Below are 16,169 nucleotides of genomic sequence, written 5' to 3'. Positions count from 1 at the left end.
TTAAATTAAATTTTAAATTAGTCTATATATTTTTAAATCTAAATTACTAGATAAACTTTGAAGAAATCAATTATATTCCACCTGAAGTCAACTTACTTAATTTAACAAGTGCATTTCTCTTTTCACCATGCTCAATATAACCAAAATTAACTTCCCAACTCTTCAAGTCATCTTTTTTATCACAACATTTATTTCCACAGAAAAACTGGCCTGCAATAAAGAAAGGAATATTAGCTATGACAGTTGGTGACAAATGTTTATCTGTACTATCTGGAATTACTCCTAAAATTTGCTCTTTACATACATAATTCTTACTTCTAGGTAGTCAGGATTAAAAAAATAACTGAGCATAATAACTATAGTATACTTAACAAATGTATATACAGGTATTAGATCAAAGAGGTGAAGAAAAGGTTATTAAAAAAATCAATTATAGAATTCTTGCTCAAGAGATTGATACACTGTATAGATCAAGGTTTCAGCAACTCCCTGATTAGGAAATCTTACACTTTGGAAAATGGAAATACTAAAAAAAAACGCAATAATACCCTAAAAGAATAAATACATTTCCATAGTACACGTATTTACACCTGGGTGAATCCTTTTTAATATTTAATAATAATTTTTAAATTGATTAAAATTCTTATTTTAAGTATTAACTTCATGGCTTCTATTTTAAGTACCAGCATAAAATGGCACTTAAAGCATATTTTAAAATGGTAGCACTCTGAGATGAAGTAGACTAAGTAATCAAACCCAATGCTCTAAGTTTAAGAGTTACCTGACACTATAATCAACCGCACATTATCATGTTCACTGTATTTTTATTAAACCATTCTGTAAAAAAGGACTAACACTGATGATCCTTAAAAAAAAAAACAAACTATTCAACAACTATTTACTTTCACAGAAGATGAAACTTGTATTTATTTGCACAAACAGAAACAAATCTAAAGTTTTTATCAAAAAGAAATTATCAAAATGAATTCTGAAAATTATTAGTTCAAACAGCCTATAACTTTTCTAAATTGGCATTTTTTTACTCATTCCAAATGTATAGTTCATGAAATCTGTGCATGTTCAGTAACAACAGCAACGAAACTATAATTCTAAATCAGAGCAATAGCTTTCTCTTACCAACTCATCTTTTTTTTCAGTTATAGTAACTTAAAGAATGCTCATCAATTTTTTCAAAGGCAGCATTACTTACCATCACCTGAAAATTCCATTTTAATGTAAGTACAAAATTTTAAAACTGTGAGACATTTTGTAATTTTTCATTGTTTGGATAAAAACACAAACTAAACTGTAATACTAAGAAAAGTTAAAACTAGCTTTATTTTTTTTTAAATTTTAAAAAGATTTTACTTATTTATTTGACAGAGAAAGAGAGAGAGTGAGAGAGGAAATACAAGCAGGGGGAAGTGGGAAAGGGAGAAGGGGCTTCCTGCTGAACAGAGAGCTGGACGCAGGACTTGATCCCAGGACCCTGAGATCATGACCTGAGTTGAAGGCAGACGCTTAATGACTGAGGCACCCAGGCGCCCTTAAAACTAGCTTTAAATTTGTTCTTTTTCCTTCTCCTTTAGAGTATCTTCAGGGCTGATCCTTCATCTAAAAAAAAATAAATTCCTACTCCTTAATTTTTTTTTAATTGCAGATCCAGTTTTATACTTCACACATACACCCAATTTATGGAAGATGTAAATGATCCACACATCCCAAACTAAGAACTAGCCTGTTCAAAAATTCTATTAGTTCAAAGTGATACTTAATCTCTACATTCAAAATGTGATTCGACTGAATACGATAATACCTACTCACTATCTCAAAAGTTGATAAAAGAAAAAACTCAAGTATTCATCCTTTACTAGTTTCCTTTAACTCTTTAAACATTTTCTACTTAATCTCCATTGAATGTTCTAAAAGCAAAAATTTAAAGGTAAAAATCACTAAAGCATTATATTCTGACCTTTGCTAGTCATATATCATGAATATATTGTCTCTAATTTTACTTTTATAACCATTTATTATATACATGAGAAATAATCTTAACTCAATGACTTCAATTCAATAATAACAAAAAACCTTATCTTATAAAAAAGTAAAACTTTAAGATTTCATTTATTTATTTATTTATTTATTTGACAGAGAGAGAGAGAGAGAGAGATCACAAGAGAGGCAGGCAGAGAGAGAAGGGGAAGCAGGCTCCCTGCCTAGCAGAGAGTCCAATGTGGGCTTGATCCCAGGACCCTGAGACCATGACCTGAGTCAAAGGCAGAGGCTTAACCCACTGAGCCACCCAGGGGCCCAAAAAGTAAAACTTTAAAAAAAGAATTACCTTTTCCTGAAATTACTTCTTTTTCTACTCGCCACCTAAATCCAAACTATGAGAAAAAAATTACATTTATACCAGCATAAATTTAAACACTATTGAAATTGTATATACATCTAAACATAGAGGACACTGGGGCCACTCTTGGACAAAAGACAGGGCAAACACCCCATGGATACACAGCATAGAAACAGTGATCTGAAGAGTGCGTGGGGAACACGATGCAGAAATTAGCTGCTCATCTCTGAGCATGTCCCAGAAAGGCAGTGTTCACAGACAGACCCCTCTGGGGATAAAGAAACTGGCCAGCACCATTTCCCTCCCCTGCCCCTCAGCATAAACACAGGGCCACCTGTGGAAACCAGCACAGGGCTGACACTCACTACCTAACTTGCTCACACTAAACCCTGCTGGCCCCCATGCTCCAGAGAAGCCCTGCTTCCCAGACACATTTGCCTCAGTCCCAGCACAGTGGGCCCTCTCCCCCGAGACAACTAGCCCAAATCCCTTCCACACCATGTCTCCCTACCCAGGAGTCTTGCAAGCCTGGGTTCTAGTAGTGGCAGTGACAGGTATCATTTCACAAGCAGACCAGAGCACACCTAGTTAAAACACTGCCTGTGACAGGCAAAGAGATGACTGCCCCGAAGGACAAAGTGGTCAGGACACAAAAGCAGAATGCATGTAGTATACATTGGAGACACTCCCAGAAGCACCAAGGCCTGGAGAACAGGTGACACTATACTGCAGGGCACTACAGGACCTCTACTTCATAAAATGGAGTATTATTTAGCTATAAAAAATGAAATCTTGCCATTTGCAACAACATGGAAGGAGCTAGAGTATAACGCTAAGTGAAATAAGTCAGTCAAAGAAAGAAAAATAACGTATGATTTCCCTCGCATGTGGAATTTAAGAATCAAAACAGATGAATAAAGGAAAAAAAAGAGAAAGACAAACTAAAAAACAGACTCTTAACTATAGAGAACTGGTAGTTACCAGCAGGGTAAACTTGATTACAGTGAAACAGTATTAAGAGGTACCACTTCTAATTCTAAACACCTTCTAAAACACCAGCAGGGAGGTGGGGGGCGGGGGTGGAGATGGTGAAACAGGTGATGCAGATTAGAACTGCATGTGTGATGAACACCGGGTGATTAAAATAAAAAGTTAAAATAAAAAAAAAGAAGCAAACATAATTCTCATTGTGAGAGGTTTTTTTCTCCTTATAGGATTCCAGGTGTTTAAAAAAACATTTGAATAATTACCAACTTATCTGTTAAGGAATTAATCTTCTTTACTTTTAAACTACCTATTAAAAGGTACAGGTGCTAGGCCACAAGATACCTAAATTAATAAAAAGTATCTTGTTTTATGACACTGACAGAAAAAAAAAGAGGATATGGTACAGCAAAGAGGCAATATACTATAGTCCAAAAGAGTTGGATTGTCTGGGTTTACATCTTAGCTGCACCACTTAACGGCTTTATAACACTGGATGAGGTATTTAATGTTCTTGTGCCTCAGCTTGTAGAGAAAATACAATACCTACTTCTTTGGATTAAGAAGTTTGAACGGGATAATATGCACAAAGTATTTAGAATAGTACCTGGTACATAGTATCCTAGGGGTTAGCAAACTATGGCCTGCTGCCTTTTTTATGACATTTTATTGGAAAACAACCACAATCATTCATTCATGTATGGCTCTTTCCCCACTGGCAAAGTAATGAACAGAAAAGAGAAAAGGGACCCTTTGGAGCCCTAAACTTTCTTCCGGATTCCTAAACATAACTGTTCTTTTGGCTAAAAATAATTTTTCTTCACTGCCTTTTTGAGATCATTCATATTCATGGGCTAATTTTCTGTACTTTTAATAAATGATTTCATTTTGTATTCAGTTTACTATAATGGTTAAAAGCTCAGTTCTAGAATCATGCAGACCCAACAGAAGCTCTACCATTCATTAACTAGCTCTGTGGCCTTGAAAAGTCTCTTAACTTCTCAGTCTTTCTTTTTATACATAAAAACCCCAGTCCAATAGGTTGTTGTATTATGAGAGATAATTCAGATGAACTGTTCAATGCCTGGTTAACTTTGTCTATTTTTATCACTTATTATTTGAATTAGGCAATTTTGTAGTTTAAATGCAACTAGGGGCTCAAATATTTGAAAATACTCTGATTAAAATCCAATAAAAATAACCTCCCTCCCCAGTCTAGGAAAAAATAAAACGTTCAAAATAACTCTGTTTTATTCTACTTTTAAGCCCATTTATGTAGGTTAAGATTGCCTGCCATCCAACATATATATTGGGATGCCCACTGAAGCACAGACAAATGTGTACATCAATAGTTTCTCAACTTTTCCTTCCACTCATTAATCTATTCAACAAATAATTATTAAGCAACTACTTACTGGGCTTGGCACTCTGCTGAAGATATAAGATGATTATTAAAATAGTGTCTATTATCAGGAAAGTTATAATCTTACAGGGGGATAAGAAACATAATAAACAAACATAGTATGACCTATTAGTTAAAGATTGTATAGAGGTTTTGCCTCAATGTGTTTTTATATTCTTGCCCGACATACATTTTCCTGCTGATAGGCTGAATTAAACACTGGAATTATGCAGGATTTGGTGCTAAGCCTCCTTCTCTTACTCTACCGCTAGCACAGAGAGATCACACATGCAAGCAGTAAGACAGATGGATCCTAACTTCCTGAAAACACGAAGCTCCACGACCATATACTTGGACTTCTATGCAGAAGAAAAATAAACTTCTAGCTCATTTAAGTCAGTTACTTAGGAGTGCTTCAGTCCTTGCAGCAGGTTCTAATCCTAACTGATTCAACAATCCAACCAAATTCTCAATGATGAAAGGGAAGAAGTAGTAAGGAAGGGAACAGGTGTGTGGGACAGAGGCTGGAATTCACTAAAAATGCCCCAAGTAATAGGCACTGAGCGAGGAGCTGATTAACTACAAGTGAATAAAACACTGTCTTTGTATAAATAAAATTATGAGAAAATGCATCCTTGCAAGGAAATCAAAGGCACTATTCTTAACTGAAACATGGTGTGCCAAAAAAATAGTCATCTTTTTCCCTTAGAAAAGATACCCCTCATATATATGCGGTAAGGGGCATACGGGAAATCTTTGTATCCTCCCCTCAATTTCGCTGTGAGCTTGAAAACTACCCCTAAAAATCGGGCCTTAAAAAAAAAAAAATCTGCCTCACTCCACATTTCCTATTTCTGATTTCTTACTTAGATTTACCCTCATATCTAACTACTCCTCATGTTCTAATAGGAAAATGTAATTTGTTTCAAAATTATCCTCTTTAAAGTATGATTTCCAATAATATATGTTTTTCAAATAGAGAATATAAATACTTAGTTATTGTCTTATGTATACTTCCTCCCCTCAACTAAATTATAGGGATTTTTTTGAAGGGCAGTCATGTTTTAATTCACAGTGCCCTGCCCAGTCCTTAATAAATACTGAACAGCAATCAACAAATGAGCTAGCATGGAAAAAACTGCTTTATTATACGTTCCTAGACAGATTTGTATTTCATACTTGACTTGCAGTGTAGTAACTTCAAGTAACTCCAATTGCTGTGGTGCCTTTTGGATTTATTGTGATCAATAACTAGTACAGAGAGGAGAGATAGCTCCTAAGAAACCAAGGAAGTCTTTGGGATGGGTTTGTAAACAAGGTTGTAAAACTGGACACTCTTATCTATAAGAATATTGTGAAGCAACCCACATATTAAAGGCACTATGGAAAAAATATTAAACCAACCATGGTTCGAGATTTAACTAATTAAATGAAAAAGAAATTCTTATAATAAATAAATCTAAAATAACTTTTTAAATAGATTATCTGTCTTAATACAAATGTACATTATCCAAAACATAGATTTATACAGCATTCCCTCCCCTATTTCAAACTGAGATCATCTGTTCAGGTTACTTTCTCTAGCTGCGAATGTGAAATTTTAGATAGAAATAAAAATCACTTTACTATCAACTAAAGTAACTAATGTAAAGTAACTAATGTAAAGCAGGAATGGAAATCTGCCATTATAAAATAGCACTGATAAGAGTTAATTCTACTAGCACAGACATTGGTATAAAAGAAGATGTACATCTGTCTCTTTATAGATGGTAATTTATTTGGGAAAAAAAAAAAGCCTATCAATTTCAAACATCATCTGTGAAACAAGACGTCATTCTGCAGTGTCAAATCATTCATTATAATCAGTAGAGGCCCTAAGCCAGAGTTAGGATGAAACAGGATCCAGTAGCCACTTGTGTTTAATTTTAGACTATTCATGCCTCAGCTCACAAAGCACCCTTGACTAAGGGGCCCTTTGTAAATTTCTTGCTGCAGAAGTTAAATTGTCCAAATGACACTTCATAGATGCAGGGCAACCTACCTCATTTAGCACCTTTAGAAGAATAATATGGGGTGTGATAGTATAATAAAAAGTAATATGGTACTTAAATAAGAACTTTCTATAAATATTTGGAAGGCATACCTTATTTTCTTTGTATCTACTGAGATCTGCTATGCAGTATTCCTTGAATAATTTATCATAGTATTTCTTTGCAAGTTTCTTCTCCCTAGATCCATAAAAAAACATAAATCTTTCACATTTAGAAATTCAACCACAGTTTGCCACGTGAAAGCAATGTCAAATAAACAACACATATGATATAAATATCAATGTTTTAAAAGAGGCCTATTACTTACATGTGTACAGAATACCTGAATATTAACTATTAATAGTGGCTCTCTCAGGGAGGGAAACTGGAAGATTGACAGAGGAGAGGAGCCTTACTCCTTTTCATGTTTCGCAATATTTACATTTTTAAAACCACTTTCAGGTATTACTTTTTCCCAAAATATTTAAAAAATTTTTTAAAAACCATATTACAGGACAACAAACAATACGGTAAAAGTGTAATATATTTTCTTTTCAAGACAAAGTCAAGCAATGAGAAGTCAGTTAAAACTGCTAAAAATGACCAAAAGAACCACATCAGACTCAATACTAGGCATGTTTTTATGTCTTCCATTCAGAACTCCTCCATGCCGGGGCTGAATGTAAGACACGGAAACAGCAGGAGAGACAGGACTAAAGCAATTCATGCATTACATCTCAGACGGCAAAAATTACCAATTCATGTCCATTTCATCCTCCTCATTCCATAGAAATCTATGATTTTCTCGTATCACATCCATGTCTGTCTTGTCATTTTCCCTGGAAAATAAAACTATTCCAATTACACACAAACATAAAATTAGTCAAATTTAGGAGGTTAAACAGTTCTGTGAGATTTTTTTAGCACTTGAGAAAAAATACATGAAGATAAAGATAGTTTTATGTGGGAATGTACATATACTTATAAAAACAATTTCCATATTGGGGCACCTGGGTGGCTGGGTCAGTTAAGCATCTGCCTTCTGCTCAGGTCATGGTCCCAGCGTCCTGAGATTGAGCCCTGCATCAGGCTCCCTGCTTCTTCTCCTCCCTGCTCCTGCTCTCTCTCCCTCTCTCTCTCACTATGTCTCAAATAAAATAAATATCTTAAAAAAAGAAAAAAAAATCCGTATTTTCAAAAGACACTTATAAAGAATGCTGCTCCAGAAGCAAGTTAAATGGATAAGGCATCCATTCACCTATGGTGATGGCTTCAATTATACAGATGGTGTTAAATCACCAAAGCCAGGAGGAGGAACTTGAATAAACTTGAATAAACACTAAGTGGATAGGGGAAAATAACAAAAGCAAGTTTTATCTAAAAAAGTCAATAACCCCACTGACATATTTAAAAACTGTGTGAAGAGTTTTCTATACCTCATTTTACTATAGCTTCCTAGAGAGACTGAGTAAGGGCAGAAGAGAATGGGGGGAGGTAATGATATTTTAAGATGCTAACAGTTTGGGGGAAGAACAAGGGATTGCTGGGGAAAACAGGCTAAATTGAGAGGGGGAGACAAATCTGGGGCAGATGAGATCATACAAAGTTTCTTAAGGCTCTACCAAACTCAGAAAATTATTAAGTCAGGGGAAAAAACCCCACATACAACCAAGAGGCTCTGATAGAAGAGCCTCAAATATAGGAAGGAGTTGGTTTTTTTCCTGTTTGCCCTACCTTTTAAAAAGCAATCCCAAACACTGAGGTCTAAAAAATAAATTATTTCAAAGATCCTTGTTCAAAAATTTTTTAAAAAATTTACTGCATAATCAGGCACATGAGTATTCATCACATAACCTGTTATCACCAAGTGCAGATCTGGCTCAGCAGGCTACCTGAGGCCAAATGCCAGAGAAATGGGGTTCATGATGAGATACTTAGCAAGAAGTTATGGATACCTTCTCCACTTCAGGATATTACATGGAAACTGGAGTGGAAAGCTGGAGAGAAGGACAGAATCTGAAGACACAGTAGCTGTGAGTCTTTAAAGACATCCATACTTTCCTCCCGTTCTATGTGAACTTCATGACACTTACCCCAATCGCCTGAAGTCTTCTTTTTTGCCACCATAGTATAAAATATAGTCATTTACAAATTTTGTGTGCCTTTGATACTGAAATGCAAAAAATTAAGGATTTGATTTGCTTAGGAGTTGTTCTGTGTCTATGATAAATGAGTAAGTAAAGAAAAACAGTATAAATCTACTTAGTTTTCTTAATATGCAAAACCTACTATATATGCTTATGAATTAAAAAAATATCTAAAAGGGGGCACCTGAGTGGCTCAATCAGTTGAACATCCAATTCCTGGTTTCAGTTCAGATCACAATCTCAGTGTCCTGGGACTGAGCCCCATGAGGGGCTCCATGCCCACTGTAGAGTTTGCTTGTCTCCCTCTCTTGCTTTGCCCCTCCCCCCACTCACATGCTCTCTCTTTCTCTGAAATAAACAAATCTTTCAAAAAAATATATCTAAAAGGGTAAATATTAACTGTTGGGAGTCAATACTGTAGAGCAGAGGGGCTTTCACCTTCTACTTAATACTGTTCCTATTGTTTTTAACATTTTTCAAGCATATGCTACTCTTGTGATAAAATATAGTTCTACCTGGGGAGAAAGAGAGCTTCTTATTCTATTGCTGAAATACACACAGCCTCACACCAGTATTCACTTTAATCATAATACAAAAAGTTATAGTGTCTAAAATTTAAAGGAGTATAATTTGGGACACCCAAGTGGCTCAGTTGGTTAAGCTGCTGCCTTCAGCTCAGGTCATGATCCTAGTGTCCTGGGATCAAGTCCCACATGGGGCTCCTTGCTCAGGGGGGAGACTGCTTCTTTCTCTGCCTCTGCCTGCCACTCTGCCTGCTTGTGCTCTCTCTCTCTAACTCTGAAAAATAAATAAATAAAATCTTTAAAAAATAAAGGAGTATAACTTACCTTTTATTACCTTAACATATAATTTAATTATTCCAGTAATGATAAAGCCTCTAAAATAGAAGATACAACTTTTATAATATTAAATCCTAACATTAGGCTTTCAAAAACCTATGAATATAAGAACTCAGATGTTCTTTTTTAATACTTTCTTTTAGTATTTAAGAATTCAGTCATGTTTATTTTTAATGCAATATAACAGGATATATGAGCATCTTACTTTTTGTTTTGAAAAGCTCAACAGTATTCTCTCCAGAGCTGGACATGCAAATAACAGAACTGACCTCATCCATAGTACTGCCTGACTACACCCTACTGTATCAAAGATAAATAATGACTTAATTCATCACAGTATGTTCTAACAGAATATTGAACCATAATATGATACTTCCAAAACTGGCAACAAACCAGTAAACCTTTCAGAAAAGGAAAAAAGAGAAAAGCTAGATATCCAGAGATTTGCATTCTTTCTAGCTCTTGGTCTATCTCTAACTGGTCATATGACCATGGCAAGTCACTTCAATCTTTTAGATTAACAAATTCTTTCCGTCAGTAGTCAATATGCAGGCAATATGGTACCTGTCACAACAGCTTAGCTCTGTCATTTTAGCATGAAAAGTAGGCACAGATAACACCTCAATGAATAAGCACAGTTATGTGCCAATAAAGCTTTATTTACAAAAATAGGTGCCGAATGGGACCTTGCTTCCAGGAAACTAGAGTAGACAATGATGTACTTCTCCCTGTTCTTCCCACTAAGAACAATTAAAAACCTTGGAAATTGTATCTAAAACAAATATACAAAGATTCTGAAAGGTGAGGAGATGAAGGCATAACAGCTAGGGAGCTCAAGACCCATGGTAACACATGGTGGTTAGCTCCCCAGGTTTTCTTTTTGACTCATAAATTCAGACTTGAAAATGAAGAAGCTGGCAAGCTAAAAATGCAAACAAGCACAGACAAGAAAAGTCCCAACAAAGTCTGCTCTCTCTAACTGAATAACCAAGACAGAGGGCACCCCAACAAGACAGGTAACTTAGAGACAATACCTTCTCTACTCCAGCGAAAAATTCTAGAAATAACCGTGGCCCCACCTCCACCCATGCCAGAAAAGGGGACCTACACTTTCACCCTCATCAGTCTGTAACTAGATACCCCAACACCCCCAAATGAGTGGTGTCATAGAAGGCACAATAGATGTTGAAATGCCACAGGAACAAGTGACAGATGAGATCCATGGGAAAGTTAAGCTATTGAGTTAGAAGATAAGAAGAATAAATTGGTGGTAAGAGAATTTCTATAACTTAAAGCAAAGGATTAGGAAATAGTAACAAAGTAAAACAGATGTCAATAGGTAGGGGATGTATCTAACTGCCATTGTCCCCTTCTCTTAATCCTGACTATAGTAATAAATACCCAGAAACATGTCAGGTCTTGCTCGTCTTCTCTTTCATTCTCCAATATTCCCAACAGTAATATGGATGGCCAGTGGCAGCAGTTAGTGTAACGAGCCACAGCCTTACCAAAAAGTTGAGATGAGACGGGGCTATAACAGAGAAGTAAGATATAGCTTAACGACAGCCCCAAGTCATGCCTGAAAGATGAAGCCTCAACAGGCCTGAGGACAGACCACAGACACATCTACTTCTAGATACAGGTTTTACAAAGACCTTAAACAGCCAAGAACCAGGTAGTAAAAGAATAAGAGTTAAAATGAGACTAAAGATAAGACCAGTATTAAAATGAGAAATGTTGAGAGCTTGGCAAAAATAAGTTGGAAAAACATCTGCAGGTTCATGGAGTTTGTATACCTATTCATAGATCATTAGTAATATGTTTTATTATTTTTGTTTCTGAGTTCTCCTTATGTATTAAAAAAAGAGAATTGTACTCAAAAGTATAAATGACAAGATTGCATATCAATTAACATTTACCTTTAAAAATATAATACAGGTCTACCTGACTTCACAAGATTTTATGAAATAAAAAAGTAGATTTTAAAATATTTTATTATTTAGAAAAATCTAGAGATATAAAAAGGATACAGCATCCATAGCTATAAGGTGAAACCTTCTATTTCTTGCTTCTTCCCTGTAAAAAGATAAATTTTAAGCAAATTCAAATGTCTATATTCTAATTAATAAAATTAAATCCCCAACTCCCTGAGTTTATAAAAACATCTTAAACTGAAAAAAAGTAATTTACACTGAAGTACATACCTATCCAGCAATTCTGCTGCAACTTGTTTATGGGCCACTTTTCCATGTTTTTCTTTCTGAAATGGCTTTTTGAGCAGTAAATCATCTTCAATTGTCCTGGTTTGTGAAGAAGAAAAATTATTAAAAGAGCTCATTTTTCCTCAAAGGATGTTTCCTGTTTCTTCATATTTTCATAATAGGAACATGTTTTTAAAAATTCAAGTCTTAACTTTAAAAAGACTCACTGATCTTTAATGAGACAAAGTCACTTAATTACTATCTTAACTTTATTATTTATAAAATGGAGAAAGTGAAACTAACAAATGAAGGGATTCTGGTGTCAGATCACCCATGTTCTGGCATCCAAACCTGGGTTCTGCCATGCACTATCTTAACCTTAAGTAAATTTAAGTTACTTAATCTCTTCGAGCCACAATTTTCCTGTTTGTAAAGTAGAGATATTGAAGCTTTTGGTAATCAATAATATAAAAAAAATAAGGGTGGATTATAAGTGAGACAGACTACAGATAATCAGCCGTAGTTATGAAGATAGGTAGAACCCTAGAGTAGAAACTATTCAACTAGATTTGCTCAAATTCTAGTCTGACAATGTAATATTTTTGAATGAAAAATCTTGAAAATGTAAAGAACCATACAATATAATTTATTGTCATTATTTCTGTTCTTTTGGTCATCCATGAAGACTGAGTACCGAACAAAAATGTTCAGTCCCATTTAGTATACCTAATATATTGCTCTCAGTGTGAAATAATAAAGCAATTTTTCTAAGTTTGGTTAATATGAGTCAGTTAACCACTCCTAAGTTAACAGATAAAATCAGTTTCTAAACACTAAAAGCTGAAAAAAATGTCCCTTCACATAGCAACATCACCAAGGTGCGACCTCCTTATAAGGCCCAGGCTTTATTTGCTGACAGTTCTTGTCCCTTCTAATTCAATAAAAATTTCCATGAGCTCCTTCCTTTGAGCACTTAGTCTGCTCATTTACAAAATCATAAAAATGCACCATATCATGATCTCACTCTCCATGTTAACCTCACTTTGAAGTCACATACTTGCAAAGGGACCACCAACCAAGCCCCTTCTCTTCACTATGACGTTCGCAAGTAAAATCCTTAATAGCTGAATGAAAAATAGATGCAAGAGAGAAATTCAAGAGTTTTCATTGATTCCCTTTTTCCCCCACTTCCCTTCCCATAAATCCCTTCACAGCATAAACACTATTTTCTTATTTTTCACCTAAATGTTCTCAAATTCTCAAGTCAATTCATTCGAGTTTAATAAACGAAAATTCATTCAGTAGAGCATTGTTGTCTTCACATGCAAACACAATCCAAAAACTTTCAGTATTATTTATTTATACCTCATTGCAATCTAGAAAGGATATGAAACACAGATCAATAAAAAATTACTTACCTTTTTTTCCTTTTGTTAGATTCTCCACCATGTTCATCATCACTAAAATCAGAGTCATAGCCTCCGTGACCATGCATCTGTAAAGGAGTATAAAGTCAGTTACTTAGAACTTAAGTTGCCCATAGTTCAGGAAACAGAATCGTTCAAAAATAAGTTGTCTTTAAAAGCCATAATAATTGTAAAGGATCATGGTGGGTATATCACCGTTCATGGGCTATCCAGCCACCTAAAACTTTCACTCACTTTGAAATAACAGACTAAACTTTCAGAAATGAATCAACACTTTACACCTTAATTACCAGGAGGCTACTCTCTGACATTCTCATTGAAGATGCAATCTAGAAGCTGCTGTGTGACTGCACACAAGGTTCAGCAATGCTTCACTTTTGACTCGGAGTACTAACAGTTGCTGTGTATTTATCATCAACTTTGTCCCAGATGTTACAGCAGGTCCTTAACAAACACTGCTTCCACTTCTGCAAGTTAGGAACTATGATCTCCATTTTACAGATGAAGAAATCAAGGACAAACAAAGTTAAGTAAATCAACTCTTGAGCAAATAAATGGCTAAACTGAACTACTTGATTCTTAAGCTCACAATTTCAACTACTCTAAACTGCCTTTGGAATATGTTAACAGGATTATATTCCATTAGATTCACTGTATTTGTGAACTGTCACTATCAAGTCATTAAAACTTTCCTATCTTTTTTTCAACATATGTTGAGATTTCCTTTTTCTTTTAAACCTAGTTTCCACAAGGTAAACTACCTTGCCCTTTGGCCTAGTTAACTTTATCTTCTTACAGCTCATATTTTTAACTGAAATTCTTAGAAATACTGAAAGAGCTCAGTTGTCACTCAGCTGTGTTGGAAGCCTCTGGCTGCAGCATTATATTGAATTTGAGACACACATTAATGGGGAACCAGAGGATGATTTGACTTTTGATGTCATACTCAATTCATATGGCTACAAGGAACTAGTCCCGGTCAAACGACCTATCAAAAATTTTAAACTGTAATATTTACAAGTGCAGCAGGAAAATGAGGAAAGAACTCCCTAAACTTTAATGCACCGGACCTAAGACAAGATTCGATGGCCTTAGTCCTGGCTACCCTGAATAAAGTCTGTGAACTTTTTCAAACTTAGGTGTTGGGGGTACACCCTCTTCCCTGTCCCCCAGAATTCCAGAGAGGAAGGTCCTAGCCCAGGTTAGAGATAAAGGTTAGAAGGCCACAGTTCCAACTCTACCCTCCCTTACATCTGTCAACACCTGCAGATCTCACACCCTTTATCATGTCAACTCCTTGCTCCAGCTGTCTTATCCCATCTGTTCAAGCCATACCAGCTTCTCACCCTTTATGTAATTTTCTTTACATCTTGATGGGAGTCAACCATTGCGTGGAGCTTAGAGATATACTCTGGCATCAGCCTACCAGAGTACAAATCCTGGCTCTGAAATTTTCATTTGTCTTTCGTTGTGCACGTTCCTTAACCTTTCTGAGCCTCAGTTTTCCCTTCTATACAATGAGGCTAATAAGAGTACTGTCTCATAGGACTAGACGTTAAATAAGTTACAGCATATGAAGAGTTTTAGAACAGAGTCCAGTACGGTAAAATCCTGTAAATGCTGACTACTACTAACGTCATGTTGTTCCCATAACCCGCGACACGACCTCCTATCCTTGCTCCCCCTCGCCCTTTTTCTCTGGTATCTTCATTCATCCCATACCCATCAAAAATCAGGGACTGCACTAAGAAGCTCTCACTCACTTCGGGCTACGAATCGACTGACAAGGGCCGAGAGAAATTCGAGAAGAGACGCCGGGTGTCTCTAGAACCTACCAAAAAAAAAAAAAAAAAAAAAAAAAAGTAATCAACTAACAGCAAAAGAGGAACAAGTTTGGAGGTCCTTCTCCCCAACCCCGACTACACTCAAGGTCCTCATCACACACCCCTTCCCTCCTCCCTGCTCTGCCAAGTACGCCCTGCAGAGTCCTCTCCCTTTTTCCCGGAGGCTGCAGCGACGACCCCGGCCTCAGTGAGCCGCTGCAGGGCCCGTCCGGTTCGCGCCGGCCCCGAAGCCTCGCCACAGAGACAGCCGCCGCAGCGGGCTCCACGCCTCTTCCTACGGATCCCGACTGGGCGCTGCTTCCGGTCCGGCTCGGCCGCGTGTCACATTTAAATAACACCGTACTCGGGCGCGGCGACCTTGTGCTACTGCTAGAACCAGCCCGGGAAACAAAGGCGACGGAAAACAGGTCCGGGAGGGGAAGCAGAGGCTTCCTGCTATCTCAAGTCGCAGCCCTCAATTTTTTCCTTCCCTTCGGGAGCCCGTCATCTACTGTCGTGTGGCACTGCTCACACTACGCCCACGCCCGTCGTTTGAAAATGTTTTGTTTTAGAAAAAACCCTGCCTGAATATCACCTGCCGTCCTCTTTCTAGTAACCTTAGTAACGCCTCTTCGGAGCATCCTCGTTGTGTGTCTCTGATCTGCCTCTCCTCCCCCACTCCATAAAACAGTTCTCATAATTAGAACAAAAATAACTTTCCATCGTTTCACCACCCACACAATAGATACCATTCCAAATGCAGTGCTGGTGGCAGAAGAGCTCATGGAATATGGGAGGAAAGGAAGAAGAGGGAATAGGAGATTTCACAGGGTCGCAGATTGTCTGCAGACAGCCACCTGGCACATGTGAAAACGGATCCAAAAGACTTCTTTTAAAAAAAGAAGAAAAAGGAAAAAAAAAAAGTAAGCAGGAAATTTTAAT

The 16,169-nt window shown here is 36.6% G+C and overlaps 1 protein-coding gene across 11 annotated transcripts in view; it reads right to left on the bottom strand.

Moving 5' to 3' along the window:
* LOC308355226 (protein FRA10AC1) overlaps positions 1-15,555 on the bottom strand; it is a 70,171-nt gene extending 54,616 nt beyond the window's left edge. For 9 of the 11 annotated variants that reach the window (XM_080823308.1, XM_080823299.1, XM_080823306.1 and 6 more), the window contains exons 1-10: positions 15,350-15,533; positions 15,168-15,235; positions 13,396-13,472; positions 11,981-12,076; positions 11,807-11,852; positions 8,863-8,939; positions 7,525-7,608; positions 6,883-6,967; positions 2,342-2,387; positions 97-210 (exon numbers count right to left, since the gene is read on the bottom strand). In XM_080823308.1, coding sequence (XP_080679434.1) covers positions 97-210; positions 2,342-2,387; positions 6,883-6,967; positions 7,525-7,608; positions 8,863-8,939; positions 11,807-11,852; positions 11,981-12,076; positions 13,396-13,472 — 625 coding nt within the window. In that variant the 5' untranslated portion in view covers positions 15,168-15,235; positions 15,350-15,533. Of the gene's footprint in view, positions 1-96; positions 211-2,341; positions 2,388-6,882; positions 6,968-7,524; positions 7,609-8,862; positions 8,940-11,806; positions 11,853-11,980; positions 12,077-13,395; positions 13,473-14,750 lie in introns of all 11 variants that reach the window. The other 2 variants (XM_080823301.1, XM_080823300.1) reach the window with 2 other exon arrangements.
* Between the last annotated feature and the right edge of the window lie 614 nt (positions 15,556-16,169).

Source organism: Martes martes (assembly GCF_963455335.1).
Source record: "Martes martes genome assembly, chromosome: 14".
Taxonomy (NCBI): Eukaryota; Metazoa; Chordata; class Mammalia; order Carnivora; family Mustelidae; genus Martes; species Martes martes.
This window is presented reverse-complemented; position numbering and strand designations above follow the sequence as displayed.